Source organism: Salmo salar, chromosome ssa01, assembly GCF_905237065.1.
Source record: "Salmo salar chromosome ssa01, Ssal_v3.1, whole genome shotgun sequence".
Classification (NCBI taxonomy): domain Eukaryota; kingdom Metazoa; phylum Chordata; class Actinopteri; order Salmoniformes; family Salmonidae; genus Salmo; species Salmo salar.
In genome coordinates this window covers 88,135,097-88,157,071 of record NC_059442.1, presented here as the reverse complement: position 1 = coordinate 88,157,071, position 21,975 = coordinate 88,135,097, and the positions used below count along the sequence as shown (strand labels likewise).

Here is a 21,975-nt window from a genome sequence, read left to right as displayed (position 1 = left end):
TCAATCTCTCAGCAACCAGGTGCGTTCTCCTCAGCCTTCCCCTCGTCCACAGTCCCAGCCGCCCCACTCCAGCCCCTCGCCACGCATGCAGCCCCAGCCCTCCCCTCACCGCATCTCCCCCCAGACCCAGACAGGCTCCCCGCACCCGGGTCACCTCTCCCAGCACCACCCTGGCATGGTGGCCTCCCAAAATCCACAACAATTGTCACACCAACAACAACAGACTAACTCTGGGGACCCAGGTACATTTGGTTCGGACCCCAGTGCTATGATGTCCCAGATAAGTGGGATGGGGGGCTTGCATGGCCCAGGGCAGTCGGACATGTTGGGTAATAACAACCAGGACCTGGGGACGAACATTAACCACAACAGTTTAGACATGATGTAACCTGCTACTACGTCTGTCTCAGTGGTCTGAAGAACTGCCTTCATGGGTCTTGCTGGGATTGAATGGAAGGTGGATGGCAGTTTTAAAAGTTATTTTTATTTAATATTTTTCTGATGTATAAATGAAAAGAACTTAACTTCCTATGGGAGATGCAACATTTTAAATCTACAAGTCAATAAATGAATAAATTAAACGAATGGTAAGTTATTGCTGTTTATGTTATATATTATATATAACATTTTTGCCAATTGTGTACATAAGGTGTAAGGGGTTTCTGGATGTGAGAGTTCTTCCTTAGTATATGACACAAGTAATATTTTTGGGGACAGAATTATTATTATAACTTTTTTTTTACAAGTATTTTTAAGATTTTAAATGTGGTGGAAAATTAGTGAGTTAATACAATGGACCTTTTTATCGTTCTGTTTTCCTTCATAAAACCAGTCATGATTGTATCTGTTTTGCAGAAGTATTTTTTTTTTTTTTTTTTTTAATATATATATTATAATGATCAATATTTTCGCTGTATCTACAAACAAACATCACAACATATCTTCCTGCCTTTTTGGGGGGAGGGTGGACTTTTTTCGGTAAATGTACCTTGCGACTGCTACATTTCACAAAATATATTTTTGAAAATGACTGTCCAAAAACCGAGAGGATTGAGAAAGGTGAGTTTTTATTTGGACTTTTTTCTGGTTTTGTAATGGGGTTAGGGATCCAAGTTAAACTTAAACAGTGTTGTGGGGAGGGTGTTGAACACTGGGTGGCTGGCTGATCTCCCTCTTGGACTGACGGTCTCAGGTCGGAAGCTTTCAGTTTTGACGCCCAGATCTTCTACGCGAGCACCTCTTTTCCCCCGTGTCTCCCAACTTTTTATTTATTTTTGTCTCTCCCACGAATGTGCACTCCCCTTTTACCCCCACACTTACTACAGAATGATGGATGGACTTACTGAGGATGTTGCCTGTTGCCAGCTGATTCGGATAGATGATGGCTGTGCATACATACATACATACATACATACATACATACATACATACATACATAAATGAAACGCAGAGGAACGGGGGATATGGCAGTGGGGAACGTGTAGCGGGGTTTGCTAGCTATAAACTCGCCTCTTTTTTTTAAAATATTTGTTTTCTTGTCAACAATGCCGCCCTTTCCCGCCTCTCTTCCTAGTCACGTCTCCCTTGTAGTCTTTTGCCCTGCACCATTGAGTGTAATCTAATATTACTGTACAAAGAACTGGACTTTAATGAAATGCTGTTTTTGTAATAAAATGAACAGCATAAACTTGAGGTGTACAGACTTTAACCAAGGATGAGCAGAGACTCTTTCAATTATAGATTTTCTCCTTTTGATTTGGTTTCCTAGCAACTCGGGCTCCTCCCAAATTGAAAGTATTGAGGTTTCTGTAAGGTACAGTATGGGGTGTAGGTCAAATGAGCACCAATGCGCCTTTGTATTTTTGACAAACTGGGGTTATTCAAACATTCACAACACAATACCGGGGAGAAGGCTTATTAGTGTGGTCAGAAAATGAATTGGTCATTAAAGATTTCACAAGTTCACTTATTTTTCTCTAAAGGTTGGGATTTGGGGGGAGGAGGAAAAAAGTGGCAAAATCTTGACTTATTTTATATAAAAAGACAGTCTTTTATATATAGATATATTATTTAATTTTTTTTTTTATATATATATATATATATAACTTGAAGCTACAGGAATTAGATTAAACTTTTTTTGTATTAAAGATGTGATGCAAAATGACACTGCGGTCATTGATACTGCGGGTTTGAGTATATCATGCCATTTGAAGAGATGTACATGCATATAAATGTACACATACTGAATCACTGTAGAAACCATGGCAACTGAACTTTTTGTGTTTCTTCCGAAAGAGACTGGAAATAAGACTATTTAATATTTGTTTAGTGTTCAAATGGAATCTTTGACCACTTCTCTTACCATATTTTGGTGCTTGTGCTAAAAGGAAGCAAAAAACAACTGTTGCTCCATTTTTCTTTAGTTTCAAATTTAAGTTATTTTGGTGGTCTGATTTGTATTTTTTTTTGCAAATAATTTAATTGTACAATAAAGTATGTTTGTACCATTGGAAAAATACCTGTAACGTCTATTTACACAAGCTACAGTAACATGATTCAGCCAATCGTACATTGGTTGCACGGACAACATATTTACTCCATTATCGACCACATGACCGCCGATAAATTAAGAAATCAGTCACAAATGAACAATTTAAAGATCAACATCCATTTATTTTTAGTACAATATAAATAATCTGACATTATTTATAGACAATGGTTTTCTTATTAGATAAGATTTGCAGCCCAAATAAATGCTTTACAGAGTTCAAGTAACGGACACATCTCAACATCAACTGTTCAGAGGAGACTGCGTGAATCAGGCCTTCATGGTTGAATTGCTACAAAGAAACCACTACTAAAGGAGACCAATAAGAAGAAGAGACTTGCTTGGGCCAAGAAACACGAGCAATGGACATTAGACCGATAGAAATTTGGTCCCAACCGCTGTGTCTTTGAGACGCGGTGTGTGTGAACGGATGATCTCTGCATGTGTATTTCCCACCGTAAAGCATGGAGGAGGAGGTGTGGGGGTGCTTTGCTGGTGACACTGTCTGATTTATTTAGAATTCAAGGCACACTTAACCAGCATGGCTACCACAGCATTCTGCAGCGATTCGCCATCCCATCTGGTTTGTGCTTAGTGGGACTATAATTTGTTTTTCAACAGGACAAGGTCCCAACACACCTCCAGGCTGTGTAAAGGCTATTTGACCAAGTAGGAGAGTGATTGAGTGCTGCATCAGATGACCTGCCCTCCACAATCATCTGACCTCAACCAAATTGAGATGGGTCAGACCGTAGAGTGAAGGAAAAGCAGCCAACAAGTGCTCAGCATATGTGGGAACTCCTTCAAGACTGTTGGAAAGAATTCCATGTGAAGCTGGTTGAGAGAATGCCAAGAGGGTGCAAAGCTGTCATTTTGATCTGTTTAACACTTTTTTTGGTTACTACATGATTCCATGTGTTATTTCATAGTTTTGATGTCTTCGCTATTATCCTACAATGTAGAAAAAATTGTAAAATAAAGAAAACCCTTGAATGAGTAGGTGTTCTAAAACTTTTGACCGGTAGTGTAGGTGTCATAACCAGCCATAAAATAACGCAATGTGTGTTATGACATGGTTATGACACTGGGTGTCAAGTAAAGTGTTACCAAAAAAAATCTGTTCAGTATTTACTAATACACAAGTTTTCTCCTTCAAATAATAAATACATTGAATTACATTCAGTCAGATCGATATATAGAAAAATAAGGACTAGAAAGACAATACCCTTCAGTCTGTTTCTCCTAACCCTGGAGTTAAGGTGGAAGAAGCATTCCTCTTACTTCAAGCTCAAAGGATAAGCTGAATAAACATCCAAAAAGAGGGGGCAGTTAGTGTTGCATTGTTGTGTGTGCACGTGCAGACGCACGTTTACAAGCCCCAAAATATCTCCAAAAAGAGTAACTTCAGGCAGTCCCATAATCCCTTGCTGCATTGTGATCACAGAGGGAGATCATTTTACCGAGTCATACTCACAAGACACTATCAGCCTCGGCTTGGAGTGGGATAAACAGCCACTGACCAATGGGAGATTCCACAAAGACGACAACATCATGATGTAAATACAGTGCAATTCAGAACAGACTGTTCCCAAGTCAGTTTTTGGTAAAAAATAAAATAAAAAAGGTTTTGGTTCCACTTTTAAGGTTAGTTTACACTGCATGTGTTGCGCAGGGCGTTAGTGGGATCCAACATGTCTTGATTATCACTATGTACCCATAGAGAGGAGAGGAGAAAAGTATGCAGGCCGATTAAGTCATTTTGTAGAGGATTTCTAAATCATTACAAGACTCTAAGCCACATCTAATAATAACAGTCCAGATGCAGTGCACAAAACCCTTTTTTGTATAGAAGGCTATGATATACAGTATACTGTGTATAGCCGGCTCGATGTAGGACGAGTGTATGCCCATCTCAATGTAGTCATGTATACTGTACACTACAGTCTGCCTATTGAACGGAAGAGTAAGTTAGTGTGGACAGAGGTCACTCACAAGGCCAGAAAGGGAAGAAGGGTAAACGTATGAGGAGAAAAAGTGTTCCCGCATTCCCAACAGTGTGAAGATAAAACTCAAGAACCTCTCGAACTCTAGAACTCTAAGCCCCAGCCTCTGAAGAAGCCTTTGGCTGCCAAGGCCTCTCTGAAAGTTACTGTGAGAGAGTTTATGGTGACGTCAGTCACGGTCACCTCCCCTGGGCCAATCACTGGGTTCCAAACGGCCGACCTCTCTGACACGGTCACTTCCTCTGAGCCAATCACGGAGCTCCAGTCCTCTGCCCTATTCTGCCCTGACGGGGCGGGGGGCACAGGAAAGTGGGAGAGAGAACAGGAGAGGGTAAGTTTGCTGGGATTTAATCAAGTCTATCATGTGTATTGAATGTATGTGTACATCTTACCATTCTAAATCAACTGATATGTCAGCTTCATGACTTTTAACAGTTTTTATCATTATGATAAAGGTTAAATAACACTGTGCCTCCAGTAGGAGTTGTAACATCAATGATGGTAACACCAATGACACATTCTAGTTAACTGAACATTTTTGGCATGGAGACCACAGATGGACACATCTAAGGTTATTAGCCATTTAAACATAATTTACTAAAGTTATATTTTGAATGATTTTGCTCACAGTAGCTAGGTATCCATTAAATTGGCGACAGAATTGCATGAGAATATTCTAGAATCAGTGTAAAGAAAATATGAACATTTTCCCTCCAGTGGTATGTTTCCACAAATCGACAGTTGTTGAGGATAAAAATCAGTGCGTGATGACATAGTGCACACAAAATGCACTTTTTGCTTAAATTTTCATGTACAGAATAAAAAACTAAAGTTCAATGTGTTTGCGTCGCATTTTCAACTCTACACTTAGTTTTATGAAAAACTGTTGTGTTAATTAGCAAATGTGCCTACTCTGGTCTTGGCACATGCGCTCTAGCCAACACCTCACAGATACAGTGCAGATAGGCTACAGTGCAGATAGGCTACAGTGCAGATAGGCTAGTCTACATGATGAGATTATTATGGACAACAGCGAGAATATTTGTATTTGTCAAACGGCAGTCAAGCATCGATCATCATGTCACCAGAATAAGACCCTCAAATTATTAGAAAGGAGCATCAAGCTCATCATCACCGTGCACTTTCACCACCCTGTGAAGTTCATTATCATTTATTTCATCTGTAGCCTAATCAACTGCATGGTTTCCCAAGTCGTAGTGAGAGGGCCACACCATATCATCGCGTGATTCCAAATTTACTTCGATGTGATGGTTATTATATTAATATTTGTGCATATAGGTGTTTTTACCGCCCAAATGTTATCACTACAACTCTACATCACTACAGGGACAAACCAATTTGCTTGCTCTTGGTACTTTATACAATGTATTAAGGTAAGGTTTTGCAATATAAACATCATCCGTTATGTTTTAGTTCATTATAAACAAAAAAACATGTATGATTTGTAACTATTTGGTCATTGTAAAGTGTTTTTCATGGTTGCAAAGCTGGGAGACGCAAATGCCACCGCAATTCAAGAACAAACGTATTATTAAGTTACGTTTCTATGGTGACCTAGATTGTGTATCTCATTTGTCTTTCGTTCCTGATATCATGAACTCACTGACAAAGATTGATAAGAGCACTGTGCATTGCCTGCATGATGAGTACATTGCCTGTAGGCTATGCATAGGCCATCTGTGTTCTACCAGGAAGATTGACATGTACTGTTCTGCGCCATACATTAAACCCCATTGTCAACCCTCGCCCTTGCCATTACTTGTGTCTGTTTGCTGTGCCCAGTTTGGATGGGATCGGGGAGCTTATGTTCCTGCTTGTCTGCCCAGCGGGCCTCCTGTACTATATCTACTAACAGGTTGACACACACACACACACACACACACACACACACACACACACACACACACACACACACACACACACACACACACACACACACACACACACACACACACACACACACACAGCAGTGTCATAGTCTAGAATTAGGTGAATTTGGTGATTAGGCAGAATAGAAACTTCCTGTGACCGACTGATACACTTACCATTCAGAATGCCGTTGGACATCTCGGTCTCTCGCGCTGACTCATCCTGTTGAGCTTCCTCCTCCTCCATGTCCTCCTCCTCATCTTCCTCTCCCCTCCTTCCCCAGTCCTCATGTGTGGGGTCCTGTGTGGGGGTAGGGGGACCAGGGGGAGAGGCCAGGCGCACGAACTGTGACCTCCTGGGTTTGTTTTTGTGGTGGTCCAGGTGGGGGTGCACACTCCGTCTACAGGCCCCGTAGGTCGGATCCTCTGCCTCAGAGTCCAGTGAGCGAGTCAGGGAGAGACGTAGGCGAGCTGGAGGCTTCTCTGGCACCTTGTGGGCACTACGGAGATCCATGGTGTAAATAGTGTTCTACAGAGAGGGGAATAATGAAGATGTCTTATAGAGTAGCAGTGTTTCTCCAACATCCTTACCCCTTTAGTTAGTATGCCAACTAGTATTACTCTGTCTAAACAGACACAGGAGAAGATACATTTAACATTAACCCATCCCACCTGTAGTAGAAGCCTTTTAGCTTTGGGTCCTCTCTTCCGGTACCCTAGAGCTCTGTCCTTCTGGTCTCTGGTGGAATGGTAAGGTCAGTCAGTACAAACAGGCATAGTTTACTACTACTACAGTACGGTGTATTAATACTACTACTACTACTACAGTGCTATCATATTTGTTAGCTAGGTAAGGCCTCTACGTAATGCGCTCTACAGTGTCTCATGGACTTACTTTTCCTCATAGGCCTGCACCAGACGCTGGTCCAAGATGTGCTCCTCTGGTTCCCATGTACTGTATCTGTACAAAGACATCGCTGTGGTTACTCATCCTCGTCCATCCAATAATACTCTGCATGACTCATGGTCCTGGATTACTGGATATGATGATGACATCATAGATGATACTCACTTGGGGGGCCATCCCTTCCACTTCAATAGATATTCCACATTCCCCTGTGACACAGAAGGTTGGAGACAAACATCAATCAGGGAGAAAGAGGAGAGTGTGTGTGGGAGGATGTTGATGGTAATATTGCTATGCTCACGGTCTACTCCAAGCACATAGTGCCCCTGTGACAACAATTTTGGACCCCCTTGTGGCCCCCCTAAATGTGGAGTAGGAAATCATTTTTACATAACACATTTTTGCTATCTTTCTTTTTTTACATCCATTATTAGACAGTGGCAACGCGGAACATGGTATTTTGCCTGCTAATGCCTTCAATGCAGTGAAGAAAACGATATGACAACAATAACGTCTAATGTAACTGGCCCCTCTAACAGTACAACTGGCCCCAGCTTGGCCCCCCCAGTTGAAATGGTCTAGAACCGCCACTGCTGCACGGACAATGACTCATGCGCTTACGGAATAGAATTCACTTTTAATGCAATGCAAGACCAACACTTACAAGGACTTCGTATCATACAGTATGCTTGTCAAACGAGACGGCCGCGTTTCGCGCCCTAATAACCCACAAACCTGTATCTGCCATTTCCTCAAGCGAAACTGCGTAGCTCTTCACAAATGCGCAATAATTGCATAACCCGTGGTCTATTCTTCTGCCAATGCACACGACTGAATGCAATGTTTAGGTTCCGATATGAGGCTTCCGTTAGGATAGACCACTGGCACCCGGAGTGTAAAGCGATTGCAACACGCTCCACGTTATGTTAAAGTTAAAGAGATACTCCCCACTCTCACGCCCCCTTAAACGTTTATGTCAATGGATACTGGATATAAATAGACTACTGGTACAAGTGCTTTTCAATGTAGGGTACCCTATAAAGGATATTCTCCTAAGTGCGTAAAAGTGTCATTATCTAATTATGGTACATGCGTTTAATTTCCAATATGAACGCCTTACCTTTCTAACTCTTTTCTTGATTATTGATTCCACTGCAAACACTTGTTCACCAATCGCTGACAGCTCCATTGGTCCGATATAGAACGTTCTGCTCACTCTTTGAAATAAACTGATCTAGTAGAGATGAGAATAACCGCTGTTAGTTCAGCTCTCCGCTACAAAGTAACTGTATAGGCTATGACAAATATCTAGACGTCGTGCTTAAAAATGGTATTCTCCTCCCCCAACCCTCCCTCTAGAAAGTGAGCTTTGTTTTCGCTTTAGTTCCAGATTATTTCTCCATTCCACTCGATCTCTCCGTACGTACAGTGACTTCTCAAATCTGCGACACATCTGCACCGTTTGGCGCGTCCCCGTACTTCCAAACGCGCGCTCTTCGTTCCACAGTGCCAAAACAACGCTCAGCTCGAGCGAAACGCCCGTAACATGGGTCCGCGCACGCAAATGACACTAACAAGCAGTAGCAGGAAAACAAAGCAGGCAACGTAGGGTTTATTATAAATGCGCTCCATTTTCCATCCAAATTCCAACAATTGCACTCAAGAAATTAAGCCACATCCTCAGGTGTACATATAAAGTGCCATTACAGGCATTTTATTTCTGTGAAAAAAGAGAAAACAGTAACACAACCAGGACCCTTTAACAGAAGGGAGAAGGTGGGTGGGATTGTCATGGCAAAACGCTAAATCCACTATGTCACTACTTACTGGTTTGAAAGGGATTTTCTACCAGTGAGTTTGGTTTCCCAACCTGAAGTCCCCTAGGGGCATCCTCAGACCAGCAACCTCATTGTTTTGTCTCATGATTAGTGACTGTTGCAAATGATTAAATTATCAGTTGAATGAACCATGTGATTGGATGCTCAGATGAATAGGAAAGCTTTTAGGATTGAGCCCACCAGGTGCAAAATTTAACAACCCCTATTTTGGTAGACAATAATGTCTGTGTCCTCTGTAAACAAGTTAAGGCCTTATCAAGTCTTGAATAATTCACAATATGTTGTTGTGATGATAAATATCTATCAACCAAATCTCTCAAACAGCTGTCAAAAACTCTCAATTTGTAAACTAACAGGTTTCTTCGAACTTTCCCTTTCTCTTCTACACATCAGACATACTTTCTCTTTCCATTACTCCCTCAACTGTCAACCTTTTCCCTCTGACTCCAATTTCCTTTTCAAAACGTACCAACTTCCTTCAACACACTCAGCATTGTGGACATTACAGCCAAGGCATCTTCAGATAGATCAAAATCTAACATCAGTGCATTTCCAGCGAATAACTGGAAACCTTGGATATAATTAGCACTTGTACCAATTCCACAATTCTGTATATTTGGCTGGTGGATTTTTGCAGACAACCATTTATCCATGGTCAGTCGCACATGTTAAGGGTCAGGAGTTTTTCTTGACCACATGATCTAACCAGAAAAAACTCTGGGCCCTGATTAGGTTATAATACAAGTTTGTGGCTTTTCTTGGTCAGGCCGCATGGTCAAGAACAAATCCTGGCTCTACCATGATACAATATATAGCCATTTGTCAATTAATTAATTAATTATAACCTTTATTTATATAGCCATTTGTCAATACCTGGGCCTAACATGGCTTCAGCCAAGAGGAATTCTAATTTCAAGACATGAACTAGCAGAGTTTCCTACTAACAGACAGGCATGGTCTCAGAAGCAACTGAGAGGATAAAACAGCTACATAAACACGTCCTCCTGTGCTATTGAGAAAACGTGCTTCTCACCAACTATATTACAGTCTATGTACACAATAGACACACTATGGAGTGCTTGGCATTCCATTGGTTGCTGTCATCATTAGCTCTGTGTTTGTACAAACGTTTAAAAAAGGCGGGATTTAGTGGGATTTAGTGTTGTCCGAGTGAAAAAAATAGAATTGTGAGCAGTGACATGATCAGAGGAAGACAGACAGGTAAAGAAGAGATGTACACTATCACAGTAGAGCAGAGCACGACAGATAGGAGAGAGAGGGCCAGAGAGAGAGAGCGAGGACGAGAGCGAGAGGGGACACAGAGAGAGAGCGAGGACAGAGAGAGAGAGCGAGGACAGAGAGAGAGAGCGAGGACAGAGAGAGAGAGCGAGGACAGAGAGAGAGAGCGAGGACAGAGAGAGAGCGAGAGAGCTAGCAAGAGCAAGAGTGACAGATGGGTAGTATTACACACAGTCACATGCCTCTCACACTTGGAAACTGGAAACGTACAAAAAAAATCAAAAGTAACATGGAAAAATAGTCATCAATATATATAAAAACACATTAGAATCCCAAACACCAAACATAATGTTTAGAAATCTGAGTGTTGTGTAGCGTGATTTCTTCATGACCTCCCTGTATTCATCTTTTTCCTTCGTTGCTTCAGGTCTCATCAGCCAGAGTCCAGCAATGGGGGTGTGAGAAAAAAAAAGTATGTCTGGTCGGTGTGCATCTGTGTGATTGGCTGAACACAACCCGACCTGCTCTTCAATCTGTCCCGATTGGACCATGCCTGTTATCCTGAGCAACAACTGGGAAAAGTCTATTCCGGTAGACAAAAGGTTGCCGGGCACATTCAATCAACAGCCATCTGACCTCCATGTTTGGTGGACCTCCACCTCCTCAGACACCACCAATAGGAGCTCACCATTTTTCCCTCTCAGCTGGTAACGCAGGAACTTCCTGTTGTGTGGAGGGAATCGAAAAAACAGAAGGAAAATAAAGATGTCAGCTTGTTATTTATTAGAAGTTAGACAAGGATCAATCATCATTGTGGATGGCGGCTGTGGAATTGATTATTATTTGAGAATGAGACTGATTTTGTATTACTATGTGGCAGCACCTAGTGGAGACAATACAAATTACATTCTCTCTTGGCTGCTCCACAATGTATGTAAAATGAACAACGCAAATTATGATGGACTCAATCTACTGACTGGACAGGATAATTGGGATGACACACACACACACACAGTACCTGAGCTCATCAGGGTTTCCGATGGTATGTGGGCTACGTAGTTTGGAGTCGAGGTTGTAATAGACTCCGCCCACCTCCCGCACCCCTATCCAGTGCTGGCGTTTGAGTGACAGGCGCAGCGGACCCCAGCGCAGATTGGACGGGACGTTCAAGATGAAGCCCGTTACGTTGGATAGTGCAATACTGCCCACATCCCTGCAGGAACACAACACACAAGTCAATCACGAGTTCCCGAGTGGCGCAGCAGTCTAAGGCTCTGCATCTCAGTGCAAGAGTCGCCACTACAGTCCCTGGTTCGAATCCAGGCTGAATCACATCCGGCCATGATTGGGAGTCCCATAGGGCGGTGCACAATTGGCCCAGCGTCGTCCGGGTTTGGTTGGGGTAGGCTGTCATTGTAAATAAGAATTTGTTCTTAACTGACTTGCCTAGTTAAATAAAGGTTCCACAATCACACACAGACTTCCATGAGTGGATTTTCAGTAGCTACTGTAATTTTGTAAATCCATGATGATGTCTGTGGGGTAATTTAAGCCACCCTTTGTTTCTAGATAACTATACACAAACTTGATCCTGTGACCAAATATTTATGAAGAGGTCATCATTTCATGGCATCTGTGATGGAAGAAACCACATGGAAAAAGTGATAAGCAAATTATGTCCAAAGAAAAGATTTTCACAAATTCTAATGATTTTGATGCTTTTATCTAAACCAAAGTAGATACTTCAAAGATTGTTCTATACATCAGTTGGGGTCTCTATAAGCAACAATATGCAGTCCTTAACATTGCATGAACATGTAACCTTGTAGCTGTGTGGGCTAATATAGCCAAAATGTTTGCCTTGGGATAAATTGAGCAATTGGCCACCATACCCCATATAAATGATGATTACATTTAGTCAGTTCTATGCATAATATGCATAGAAGCATAGTATTTTTGCAATGTGTCATGCTTATGAACTCAAGATCATCATGCCTGTGTTTACAAACGGAAAACAAGCAGGGTTCTAGCCCCCCTTAAGGTTCTTGAAAGAAGCAGCCAAGGAAGTGAGAGAAGGGTGCGTGTCCATTGGAGCAGCAGCAAGGGATGAAACAAGTTGACTGAATGACACTGAAGAGGTACATTGACAAAAAAGAAAACAGCAGCATTGTCTTATCTGATGACATGGAGTCTGAGCTTGATAAACATATCCGGAATTTTGCGGACCAGTTTCACGGGCTTAGTAGCCTCTAATGCAGAGAACTTTCCTACAAATTGGCACATTGAAACAACATCCCTGTCCCAGACAACTGGTGAAGAAATGGAAGGGTAAGTCATATTGAACGAAGATATCTATATATGAATGTAGGAATACATTCAAGATATACAGTGTACAAAACATTAGGAATACCTTCCTAATATTGAGTTGCACCCCTCCCTTTTGCCCTCAGAACAGCCTCAATTCATCAGGGCATGGACTCTACAAGGTGTCGAAAGCATTCCACAGGGATGCTGGCCCATGTTGGCTCCAATGCTTCCCACAGCGTTGTCAAGTTGGCTGGATGTCCTTTGGGTGGTGGACCATTCTTGATACACATGGGAAACTGTTGAGCGTGAAAACACAACAGCGTTGCAGTTCTTGACACACTCAAACCAGTGCACCTGGCACCTTCTACCATACCCTGTTCAAGAGCATTTTAAACTTTTGTCTTGCCCATTCACCCTCTGAATGGCACTCAATCCAGGTCTCAATTGTCTCAAGGCTTAAAAATCATCTACAAATCCTCCCCTTCATCTACAATGATTGAAAGTGTATTTAACAGGTGACATCAGTAAGGGATCAAAGTTTTCACCTGGACAGTCTGTCATGGAAAGAGCAGGTGTTCCTAATATTTTGTACACTATAATATATTGAATATATCAAAGGGGGCTGCGGAGGGGAGAACGGCTCATAATAACGGAGCAAATGGAATGGCATCACACACCTGGAAACCATGTTCGATACCATTCCACTTACTCCGCTCCAGTCATTACAACGAGCCCATTCTCCCCAATTAAGGTGCCACCTACCTCCTGTAAAATATACCACACCCCCATTCCATGAAATCAACTTTGACCTACCAGCCTCATCACCCACTTACCCCAAGCTATGTTTTCAAAACTGTAATGTTTACATGAATTCTGATTATTTCCAGGGATACACAACATCCTGAAATATAAGTAGATCTCTTTGTTAGAAAGAAAACTATATTTGCCTTTACGTAGTGATGCTAAATGTAAAAAAATGACTTAACTTACCCCACTCTCCCCTATGAATGCACTGTACTTATGTCGCAATTGCTTTGATTTTGAAATATCAGTTTCGGTAGCTGTTTGGGTAATCATGAGTCTTGTGCTCGACAGGGATTCAGAATGAAGAGGATATGTAAAGAAGTCTTCCTCTTTCCACTCTATAGCTGGCGTACGGCCAGTGATTGAAGTGAACTAAATTGAGCACTGCTGAGCCGACTAACATAGTTGCAGACAACACACGCACCAAAAAGGGAGAGGAGTAAACAAGATGAAGAACACAAATGAGCATAGCATTATGGTTCCAATGGCTCAGATGGTGCTTGTTGTGGAATTGAACATTTCTGCATGGGCCACATACATCGTTTTGGATAAAAATGTTAGTTAAATGACTAGATATGGAAGAAGGCCATATAGCTTTGATGAGAACAGAGGTATACCTTCTTTTATCCCACCAGACAGCCTCGTATCCTCGGGTCTGCAGAGCAGCCATAATGACATTCACGTCATAGTTCCCATTTCCAAGCATGCTCTTCTTGTGGGGGGTTACCAGAGTGCTGGGAGAAAGTCTGTGGAGAGGGACAAGAGAGCGATGAGGACAGAAGAAGCAAGAGAGAAAAAGGTTGAGAAAGGTAGAGAGATGCAGAAGGTAGAAAGATGCAGAAGGGGGGGAGAAAAAGAGAGAGAGGGGGTGAAAGAGGAAAGGAATTTGAGAAATATCTCCCCTAGAGGACACAACTTTAACCCCCCACCTCTGGTAGATGTCCTGGAGAGTATCCCTGCTGAAAGCTGCCCCATCCTGGAAGACGTTATTGAGTGCGTGCAGAGCACACAGCTCCCGCCGCTGCTTCTCGTGGTAGATGGGCGGTGGAGGCGTGGCCGGAGGGGTCGAGAGAGCATGCTCTCCCAGGTCTGACCTCTCCCCCCCCACCCCTCTTCCCATCCCTCCCCGCGCCACCACCCCTTTCTGCTTGCTCAGCTTCCATGGAATACAGCCCAGGTCCTGCAGCCCTCCTCTCGCCCTCCCGGAACATGGAGCACTCCCCATCACCCTGTCGCTACGCCGACACGACTACCATCGTCATGGCAACCTTTCAGTTGCTGTAGGGGCGTGCGTGTGACAAGGGAAGGGGGAGGTGGGTCTACTGGGTGATACTGAGGGGCGCCAGGTCACTTCAGCTACACCTGCTGTTTCAAAAGGGACGATTGGAAGAAAATAAAATAAAAACTGCTGGCAAACAAACAGTGTTCAAGTTCAGTGAGGAGGCCCGGATTGAATTATGTGGACAAAAAGTTGGGTGTGTAGACATTGATATTCCAGTTACTTCAATATAAAAAATAGAATGAACCACAAGGGTCATCTATGGAAAAATAAAAATTAGCAAGAGAAGCAAGAGTATGCGTCTCTTTTATCAACTTCCTCCATTCTGATGTGTGTCATCGTGACTTTTTTTTTTTGAGTGTCACGAGAGCTTAGGAGTTCTTTCCATTTCTAGAGAGCCCAGAGGACCACAGCTCCACCACTGCGAGTTTGCTCCAGTGGAAACGATGAGGGACCTGATACAGGAGGCTCTGTGACATGTAGACAGACGACTCCTTAACAAAACAGCTGAGGGAGGAAAAGGCAGATATCCATGTTTAGAGGTTGTCACCTAAATCAATGTCATGCTGAGATAACAATTTAGGGATAACTAGATGTTTTTCTAAAGCGTCTTTTCAGCAGTGGTCAGCAGGAAGGAACACAATACACAGGGTAAACATTTATACTAACAGCTGACTCGATAAGAGCGGCATGCTTGTGGCATCACAGTAAACTGATAACTAGACAACAGGCGTAAGAGAGTCTTGGTATCATTTAGTATTCTGTAAAACAAGTGATATTTACAGATTAGCGAAATATGTCAAATCTACCTGGTATTCAAATCCATAGCTCTAGCTAAAATCCAGTGGAACAGGAAGGCAGCTGCAAAGAACGACTAGATGTTCTTTCTATAGCTGGCTGTACGTGCCATTTGTTTGATAGCGTAAACATGGATGCGAAACCCTTCATATTTAGTATATTTCTCTGTTGCCACTTACCTTTCGCTTCATGCGATACTGTAGTAGGGTTGTCATAATCCTGGTTAAATTAATTGTTTCGCCTCTTTTCCTGGGGTTGTTTAGTCCTTTGTCTTTAGCACCTTTTCCTTGTAGCGCCCTCTCTATATGAGCATGCGCAAAACGTCAATAGCTTGTTTGCTTGTCATAGGGCTGACGCAGTCTATCTGCGAACTGTAGTCCCTCCACTCCCTCGAGACTAAACTAAATCTAGGGTTTAGTTAATCTAAAAATGGGTTGAGACCAAAAATTTATTTTATGCAAAAACATCCGCAAATTGAATGAAAGTTTAAGGCCGCTTGACTTGCAGTTACACTAGCAGGAAATACAGTCCGAGTCACTCCACTTATTTGGAAGCAACTTTAATAATACTTAAATAAAAAATGAAACCATGGCACAAATGTAGACGACAGACAAGTGTGTGCAAGAAAACAATTAGTGTACATGAAGACAAATTGACATGGATTAAATACTGTTCAGTAACAGCAGTACTGTAAGAACATCATATTGATTTCACAAAACAAATTGACCCAACAAGACCATGCTAAATCTGACATACTTGACAATAATCCATGCAGAGACAGTGACATCCTGAGGATCAATTCCCCAAAGACAATAACAAACCCAGAATGACAAAAACAGTCAACAAAATGCACCTAAACCCAAAATGAAGTATTACTCTTCAACTCTCAATACTCCTGTCCCAGTTTCCGTGCCAACACCGAGGCCATGTCCATCAGCAGTTCCTCCCTGACTTGGTCCTCCCTTTTCTGCAGCTCGTGGGTGTAGTGTCCCCTCAGTGCCCTCATCTCTGCCAGCCTCTCCAGCAGCCCCCTCGCCAGCTCCCTCCTCTCCTCCACCGGCTTGTCTGGGTTGTTGTCCACAAGCTCAGCCCTCTGACCACACAGATACAGAGCAGTTCTGAGGCCTCCAGCATCATCCTCCAGTAGCTGGGCTAGCGTGGAGCCCGGACCCAAACAGTCTGCATGGGTGAGGACAATGAGGATGTGGCCTGTGGCACTCTCTCCGACCAGCTCCAGGAGGGCCTTGGTGGCGCTAGCAGCATCCTGGTCCACCCCATCTCCAGAGCCAGGGGTCTGAAGCACCAGCAGGAAGGCATGTGGGCCTGGGCTGGCCAGCTGCAGGCTGCGGAGGGTCTCCAAGGCTCTCTTACTGTCACCCAGCGATGGACCCAGGAGGTCTGGGGTGTCTATTATGATCAGCTCTCTCCTGTCCACCACCACCCTCCGCTTGGTACACTCCATCACAGCCCCTAGGGACCCCCCAACCTGAGGGAGGCTGCAGCCAACCAGGGCATCTGCAAGGGAGGTCCGACCGCCACCAGGAGGCCCTGTAAGGATGAGCCTCAGCCCAGGCTCTATGGAAATAGGGCTGGGAGAGGGCTCTGTGCCTGGGGGACTGTCACTAGAAGCCCCTGGAAAATAAATAGACATGAGTGCATAAATAATTAACACGTTTGTTCGTCTAAGCAAACATAAAAGAGACATGAGTAGAACAGTTAATTCAATGAATGGACAGTGTTTTGTGGCATGATTTCATCAAGTGCTAGTTCTATTATTAAGGAAAACAACCCACAAGACTAAAGGACAGTTGATAGGATGTTTTTCGTGTAGGAATACAGACGCAGCAAGGAACATAATAGAAATGTCTAATTTCCTCTGTTTGCTGACAGATTCCACACATAGGTTCACTATCAAATGTGAAGCAGAGGGGAACAGTATGGGAAACTAAATTACACATACAGTACCAGTCAAAAGTTTGGACACCTACTCAGTCAAGGGTTCTTTATTTGTACTATTTTCTACATTGTAAAATAATAGTGAAGACATCAAAACTATGAATTAACACAGTAACCAAAAAAAAGTGTTAAACAAATCAAAATATGTTTTATATTTTAGATTCTTCAAAGTAGCCACCCTTTGCCTTGATGACAGCTTTGCATACTCTTGGCATTCTCTCAACCAGCTTCATGAGGTAGTCACCTGGAATACATTTCAATTAACAGGTGTGAATTGTTCAAATTTGTGGGATTTCTTTCCTTCTTAATGCATTTGAGCCAATCAGTTGTGTTGTGACAAGGTAGGGGTGGTATACAGAAGACAGCCCTATTTGGTGAAAGACCAAGTCCATATTATGGCAAGAACAGTAGTTCAACTAAGCAAAGAGAAATGAGTCCATCATTACTTTAAGACATGAAGGTCAGTCAATACGGAACATTTGAAGAACTTTGAACGTTTGCAAAAACCTATCAAGAGCTATGATGAAACTGGCTCTCATGAGGACCGCCACAGGAAAGGAAGACCCCGAGTTAACGCTGCTGCAGAGGATACGTTTATTAGAGTTACCAGACTCAGATTGCAGGCCAAATTAATGCTTCAGAGTTCAAATACCAGATGACATCTCAACATCAACTGTTCAGAGGAGACTGCGTGAATCAGGCCTTCATAGTCGAATTGCTGCAAAGAAACCACAACTAAAGGACACCCATAAGAAGAGACTTGCTTGGGCCAAGAAACACGAGCAATGGATATTAGACCAGTGGAAATCTATATTTGTCTGATGAGTCCAAATTTTTGATTCCAACTGCCGTGTCTTTGTGAAGCATGAAGGTGGTGTGATGGTGCTTTGCTGGTGACGCTGTCAGTGATTTATTTAGAATTCAAAGCACACTTAACCAGCATGGTGACCACAGCATTCTGCAGTGATACGCCATCCCATCTGGTTTGCGCTTAGTGGGACTATCATTTGTTTTTCAACAGGACAATGACCCAACACACATCCAGGCTGTGTAAGGGCTATTTAACCAAGGAGAGTGATGGAGTGCTGCATCAGATGACTTTGCCTCCACAATTACCCAACCTTGACCCAATTGAGATGGTTTGGGATGAGTTGGACCGCAGAGTGAAGGAAAAGCAGCCAACAAGTGCTCAGCATATGTGGGAACTCCTTCAAGGCTGTTGGAAAAACATTCCAGGTGAAGCAGGTTGAGAGAATGCCAAGCATTTGCAAAGCTGTCAAGGCAAAGAGTGGCTACTTTGAAGAATCTAAAATATATTTTGATTTGTTTAACACTTGTTTACTATTCCATGTGTTATTTCATAGTTGTGATGTCTTCACTACTACCACAATGTAGAAAACTGTAAAAATAAAATAATAACATTTGAATGAGTAGGTGTCCAAACATTTAACTGGTACTGTATAAAGGAACAGAACTTGCAATTAACGAGAAGGGAAAAAAAAGAGGGAGAAACTTACCAGAGTTGTTTTGAATGATAACAGTGAAACCGCTGAGTTTTGAGAATGAAGCTGATAGACGAACAAAACCACATCAATACATTATCAACACTTTCAGAGTTATGAATCAAAGACATAATTTATAGGGTGGGTGGGTATTAGCAATCTCTTACCAACTATAAACCTCCAAATACGCGACAGCCACTTCAGTAAGTACTGTAAGCCTGACACACAAAGACAGAATTAACAAATCGTTCACCACCACATCATACATTACTCTATAATTACCCGAAACCTGTGATAGCAATCAATTAATCTACTGCATATTTACATTCAGATGAGTTTAGTAAACATGTTAATGAATATTTTCCTGCGTGTGGGTTTTGATAAGAGAAAGGGAAGAATTGTGACGGTACGTACTACGAAGAGTTCCCATCAGGTGGCTCACCCAACCCCACAGTGAGGACAGACCTAAAACAGAGGGAATAATATTTAGTTTTAAATAGTATTTAATCAACAAGACATTTAATTTAATCTGTTGCTCAGATGAAGATACTCAAATGTTGATGAATGATGACATATGCAGGCGGAATAATGCAATAGGGTTCAAGGTTCAACCTCCAGGCATGATGACGTACCAGTGAGTGTGCAGAAGAGATGGATGGGCCATCTTATCAGAGCTGGGAGGGCTGTAGCGGACCAAAGAGACAAATGAACTCACTCAGTATCAAACTAAATTATATTTACGGTGGCATAACAAATTGATTATAAAGCAAATCAGATACACAACACCAGTTGATGTTAAAACCATACAGTCAGTCCCCAGATGGGAGAGAGGATCATTTTACAGATATGACGACATTATGTACATCAAAAAGCATTTGCTGAAATAGTACTGTTGTGGTGTAAGACTTCTGACCCTGTGAGAATCTGTAGAGGAGATAGCCCAACACAGTGAGAGCTCCTGTCAAAACACTGTTGAAGTCCAACCACAGACCTGCAGGGAAAGATTAGTGAAGCATGAGACTGATCAATGTTCTTCACTTATCAGGAGTTTAACCTTTAACCCCAATACATTTTGAAACGGGATATTTTTTGTTTTACATTTATAAACTGTGGGCTTATCAGCTTGGTATACTTTTGTGTTTTGTATTGATTTTCTAGTCTAAATGCGTTATTGTATACATTTATAATATGTAGCCTACATTTCGGACTCAACGGCCTCTACAAAGATTGAAACAGAAAAATAAACTCCGGTCGGCATGTTACACAGACGGAGCAAATGTCGGTATGATACTTGTTACTTTTAGATCTCGGACGGATAGGCTAACAGTTACATTTATCGGGTGTGAATATCCTTCTTACCAGTGCTACCATCTCCACAGTAGGTTGAGGTACAATCGCTGTCCGGTTTGCAGTCGCACTGGTCCATATTAACAGGTAAACCCGGTCCGTATGCTACTGGCCAAAACCAAAGCGCCATCTCTCGTTACGTGGAAGTACTTTGAGGAGTCGTCGGAACAAAAGTGTTCTTTATTGTAACTGAAGGACCGATATAATGCAGTATGAGTGGCACTGAGACACGCCTTTTTTCTAATCATACAAGTAGGACGGGAAATAAAGGTAACTGCCAAAATAAAGGAAACACTTGCGTAAATGAGGGTATATAAATTATATTAAAAGCAGGTGCTTACACACAGGTGTGGTTCATAAGTGACTTCAGCAATTAACATCCCATCATGCTTAGGGTCATGCAGAAAAATGCCCATTTTTTTTTAGCTACCATGGCAAGAAGAGACCACAGTAGCTAGGTTTCCATCCAATTGTCTACAAATTGAATGCAAATATTCTAACAAATATATGCGCTTTTTCCCACCAAACTGACTTGTGGAGAAAAATCAGTCAGTGATGACGTATTGCACACATTTACTTTTTCGCGTACATTTTAATGTACTCTGGTCTTTGCATGTGCAATCTAGCCAACAACTTGCAGATACAGTGAGGGTAGGCTATAGTCTACTCATGTTGATATTATTATGGATAAGAGTGAGAATATTTGTCAAATGGCAGCCAATCATCGAAAATGTCACCAGAATAAGACCCTCGATATTTATTGGGAAGAGGCATCAAGCTCATCACCATGCACATTCACCACCCTCTGTAGTTTATCATAACTTATTTCATCTGTAGCTTAAAATATACTGCATGCTTTCCCGAGTCATAGTGGGAGGACCACACAACATATCATCCCGTGACTCAAAGTTTACTTCGATGTGATGGTTCTTACACTCACTGAACTAAAATATAATTGCAACATGTAAAGTGTTGGTCCCATGTTTCATGAGCTGAAATAAAAAATTATAGTAATGTTCCATACTCAAAACGTTTCTCGAAAATTGTATGCACAAATGTGTTTAAATCCCTGGTAGTGAGCATTTCTGCTAAGATGATAGATCCACCTGACAGGTGTGGCATATCAAGAAGTTGATTAAATAGCATGATCATTACACAGGGGCACCTTGTGCTGGGGACAATAAAATACCACTAAAATGTGCAGTTTTATCACACAACACAATGCCACAGATGTCTCAACTTAAGGGAGCATGCAACTGGCATGCTCTGGCATGTAGGAATGTCCACCAGAGCTGTTTCCATAGAATTTAATGTTAATTTCTCTACCATAAGCTGCCTCCAACATCATTTTAGAGAATTTGGCAGTAAGTCCAACCGGCCTCACAACCACAGACCACATGTAACCACACCAGCCCAGGACCTCCACATCCGGCTTCTTCACCTGCGGGATCGTTTTAGACCAGCCCACCTAGACAGCTGAGTATTTCTGGTCTGTAATAAAGCCCTTTTGTGGGGAAAAACTCATTCTGATTGGCTGGCCCAGGCCCACCCGTGGCTG

The 21,975-nt window shown here is 42.3% G+C and overlaps 3 protein-coding genes across 3 annotated transcripts; all 3 read right to left on the bottom strand.

The window, feature by feature from the left end:
- Positions 1-3,410: 3,410 nt before the first annotated feature.
- Positions 3,411-8,810, bottom strand: cbx7b (chromobox homolog 7b). The gene is made up of 6 exons (XM_014207190.2): positions 8,468-8,810; positions 7,513-7,556; positions 7,336-7,401; positions 7,113-7,179; positions 6,618-6,969; positions 3,411-4,835 (listed from the first exon to the last, which is right to left on the bottom strand). The coding sequence occupies exons 1-6, from the start codon at positions 8,534-8,536 to the stop codon at positions 4,636-4,638; spliced, it is 798 nt and encodes a 265-aa protein (XP_014062665.1). The 5' UTR covers positions 8,537-8,810; the 3' UTR covers positions 3,411-4,635.
- A 224-nt stretch (positions 8,811-9,034) lies between these two features.
- On the bottom strand, positions 9,035-16,044 carry LOC106608955 (josephin-1). Its single transcript, XM_014207212.1, has 5 exons — positions 15,792-16,044; positions 14,465-15,321; positions 14,153-14,281; positions 11,443-11,637; positions 9,035-11,147 (listed from the first exon to the last, which is right to left on the bottom strand). The coding sequence occupies exons 2-5, from the start codon at positions 14,758-14,760 to the stop codon at positions 11,045-11,047; spliced, it is 723 nt and encodes a 240-aa protein (XP_014062687.1). The 5' UTR covers positions 14,761-15,321; positions 15,792-16,044; the 3' UTR covers positions 9,035-11,044.
- A 111-nt stretch (positions 16,045-16,155) lies between these two features.
- Positions 16,156-20,700, bottom strand: LOC106608935 (GTPase IMAP family member 4). Its single transcript, XM_014207179.2, has 7 exons — positions 20,430-20,700; positions 19,984-20,061; positions 19,703-19,753; positions 19,485-19,535; positions 19,238-19,288; positions 19,086-19,136; positions 16,156-17,244 (listed from the first exon to the last, which is right to left on the bottom strand). The coding sequence occupies exons 1-7, from the start codon at positions 20,545-20,547 to the stop codon at positions 16,499-16,501; spliced, it is 1,146 nt and encodes a 381-aa protein (XP_014062654.1). The 5' UTR covers positions 20,548-20,700; the 3' UTR covers positions 16,156-16,498.
- Between the last annotated feature and the right edge of the window lie 1,275 nt (positions 20,701-21,975).

What these genes read in the sequence shown, in the direction of transcription:
- LOC106608955 (XM_014207212.1), bottom strand. Translation starts at nt 14,760, where the DNA reads ATGGGGAGTGCTCCATGTTCCGGGAGGGCGAGAGGAGGGCTGCAGGAC. An exon ending in CTCCAGGACATCTACCAGAG is followed by an intron (nt 14,282 to 14,464) that starts GTGGGGGGTTAA and finishes CCCTCTCCACAG; the next exon opens with ACTTTCTCCCAGCACTCTGG. An exon ending in GGAAACCCTGATGAGCTCAG is followed by an intron (nt 11,148 to 11,442) that starts GTACTGTGTGTG and finishes TCCACACAACAG; the next exon opens with GAAGTTCCTGCGTTACCAGC.
- LOC106608935 (XM_014207179.2), bottom strand. Translation starts at nt 20,547, where the DNA reads ATGGCGCTTTGGTTTTGGCCAGTAGCATACGGACCGGGTTTACCTGTT. An exon ending in TCTCTTCTGCACACTCACTG is followed by an intron (nt 19,536 to 19,702) that starts GTACGTCATCAT and finishes CCTCTGTTTTAG; the next exon opens with GTCTGTCCTCACTGTGGGGT. An exon ending in TATCATTCAAAACAACTCTG is followed by an intron (nt 17,245 to 19,085) that starts GTAAGTTTCTCC and finishes TTTATTTTCCAG; the next exon opens with GGGCTTCTAGTGACAGTCCC.
- cbx7b (XM_014207190.2), bottom strand. Translation starts at nt 8,536, where the DNA reads ATGGAGCTGTCAGCGATTGGTGAACAAGTGTTTGCAGTGGAATCAATA. An exon ending in TGGAAGGGATGGCCCCCCAA is followed by an intron (nt 7,402 to 7,512) that starts GTGAGTATCATC and finishes GTCTTTGTACAG; the next exon opens with ATACAGTACATGGGAACCAG. An exon ending in CTAAAAGGCTTCTACTACAG is followed by an intron (nt 6,970 to 7,112) that starts GTGGGATGGGTT and finishes CCCTCTCTGTAG; the next exon opens with AACACTATTTACACCATGGA.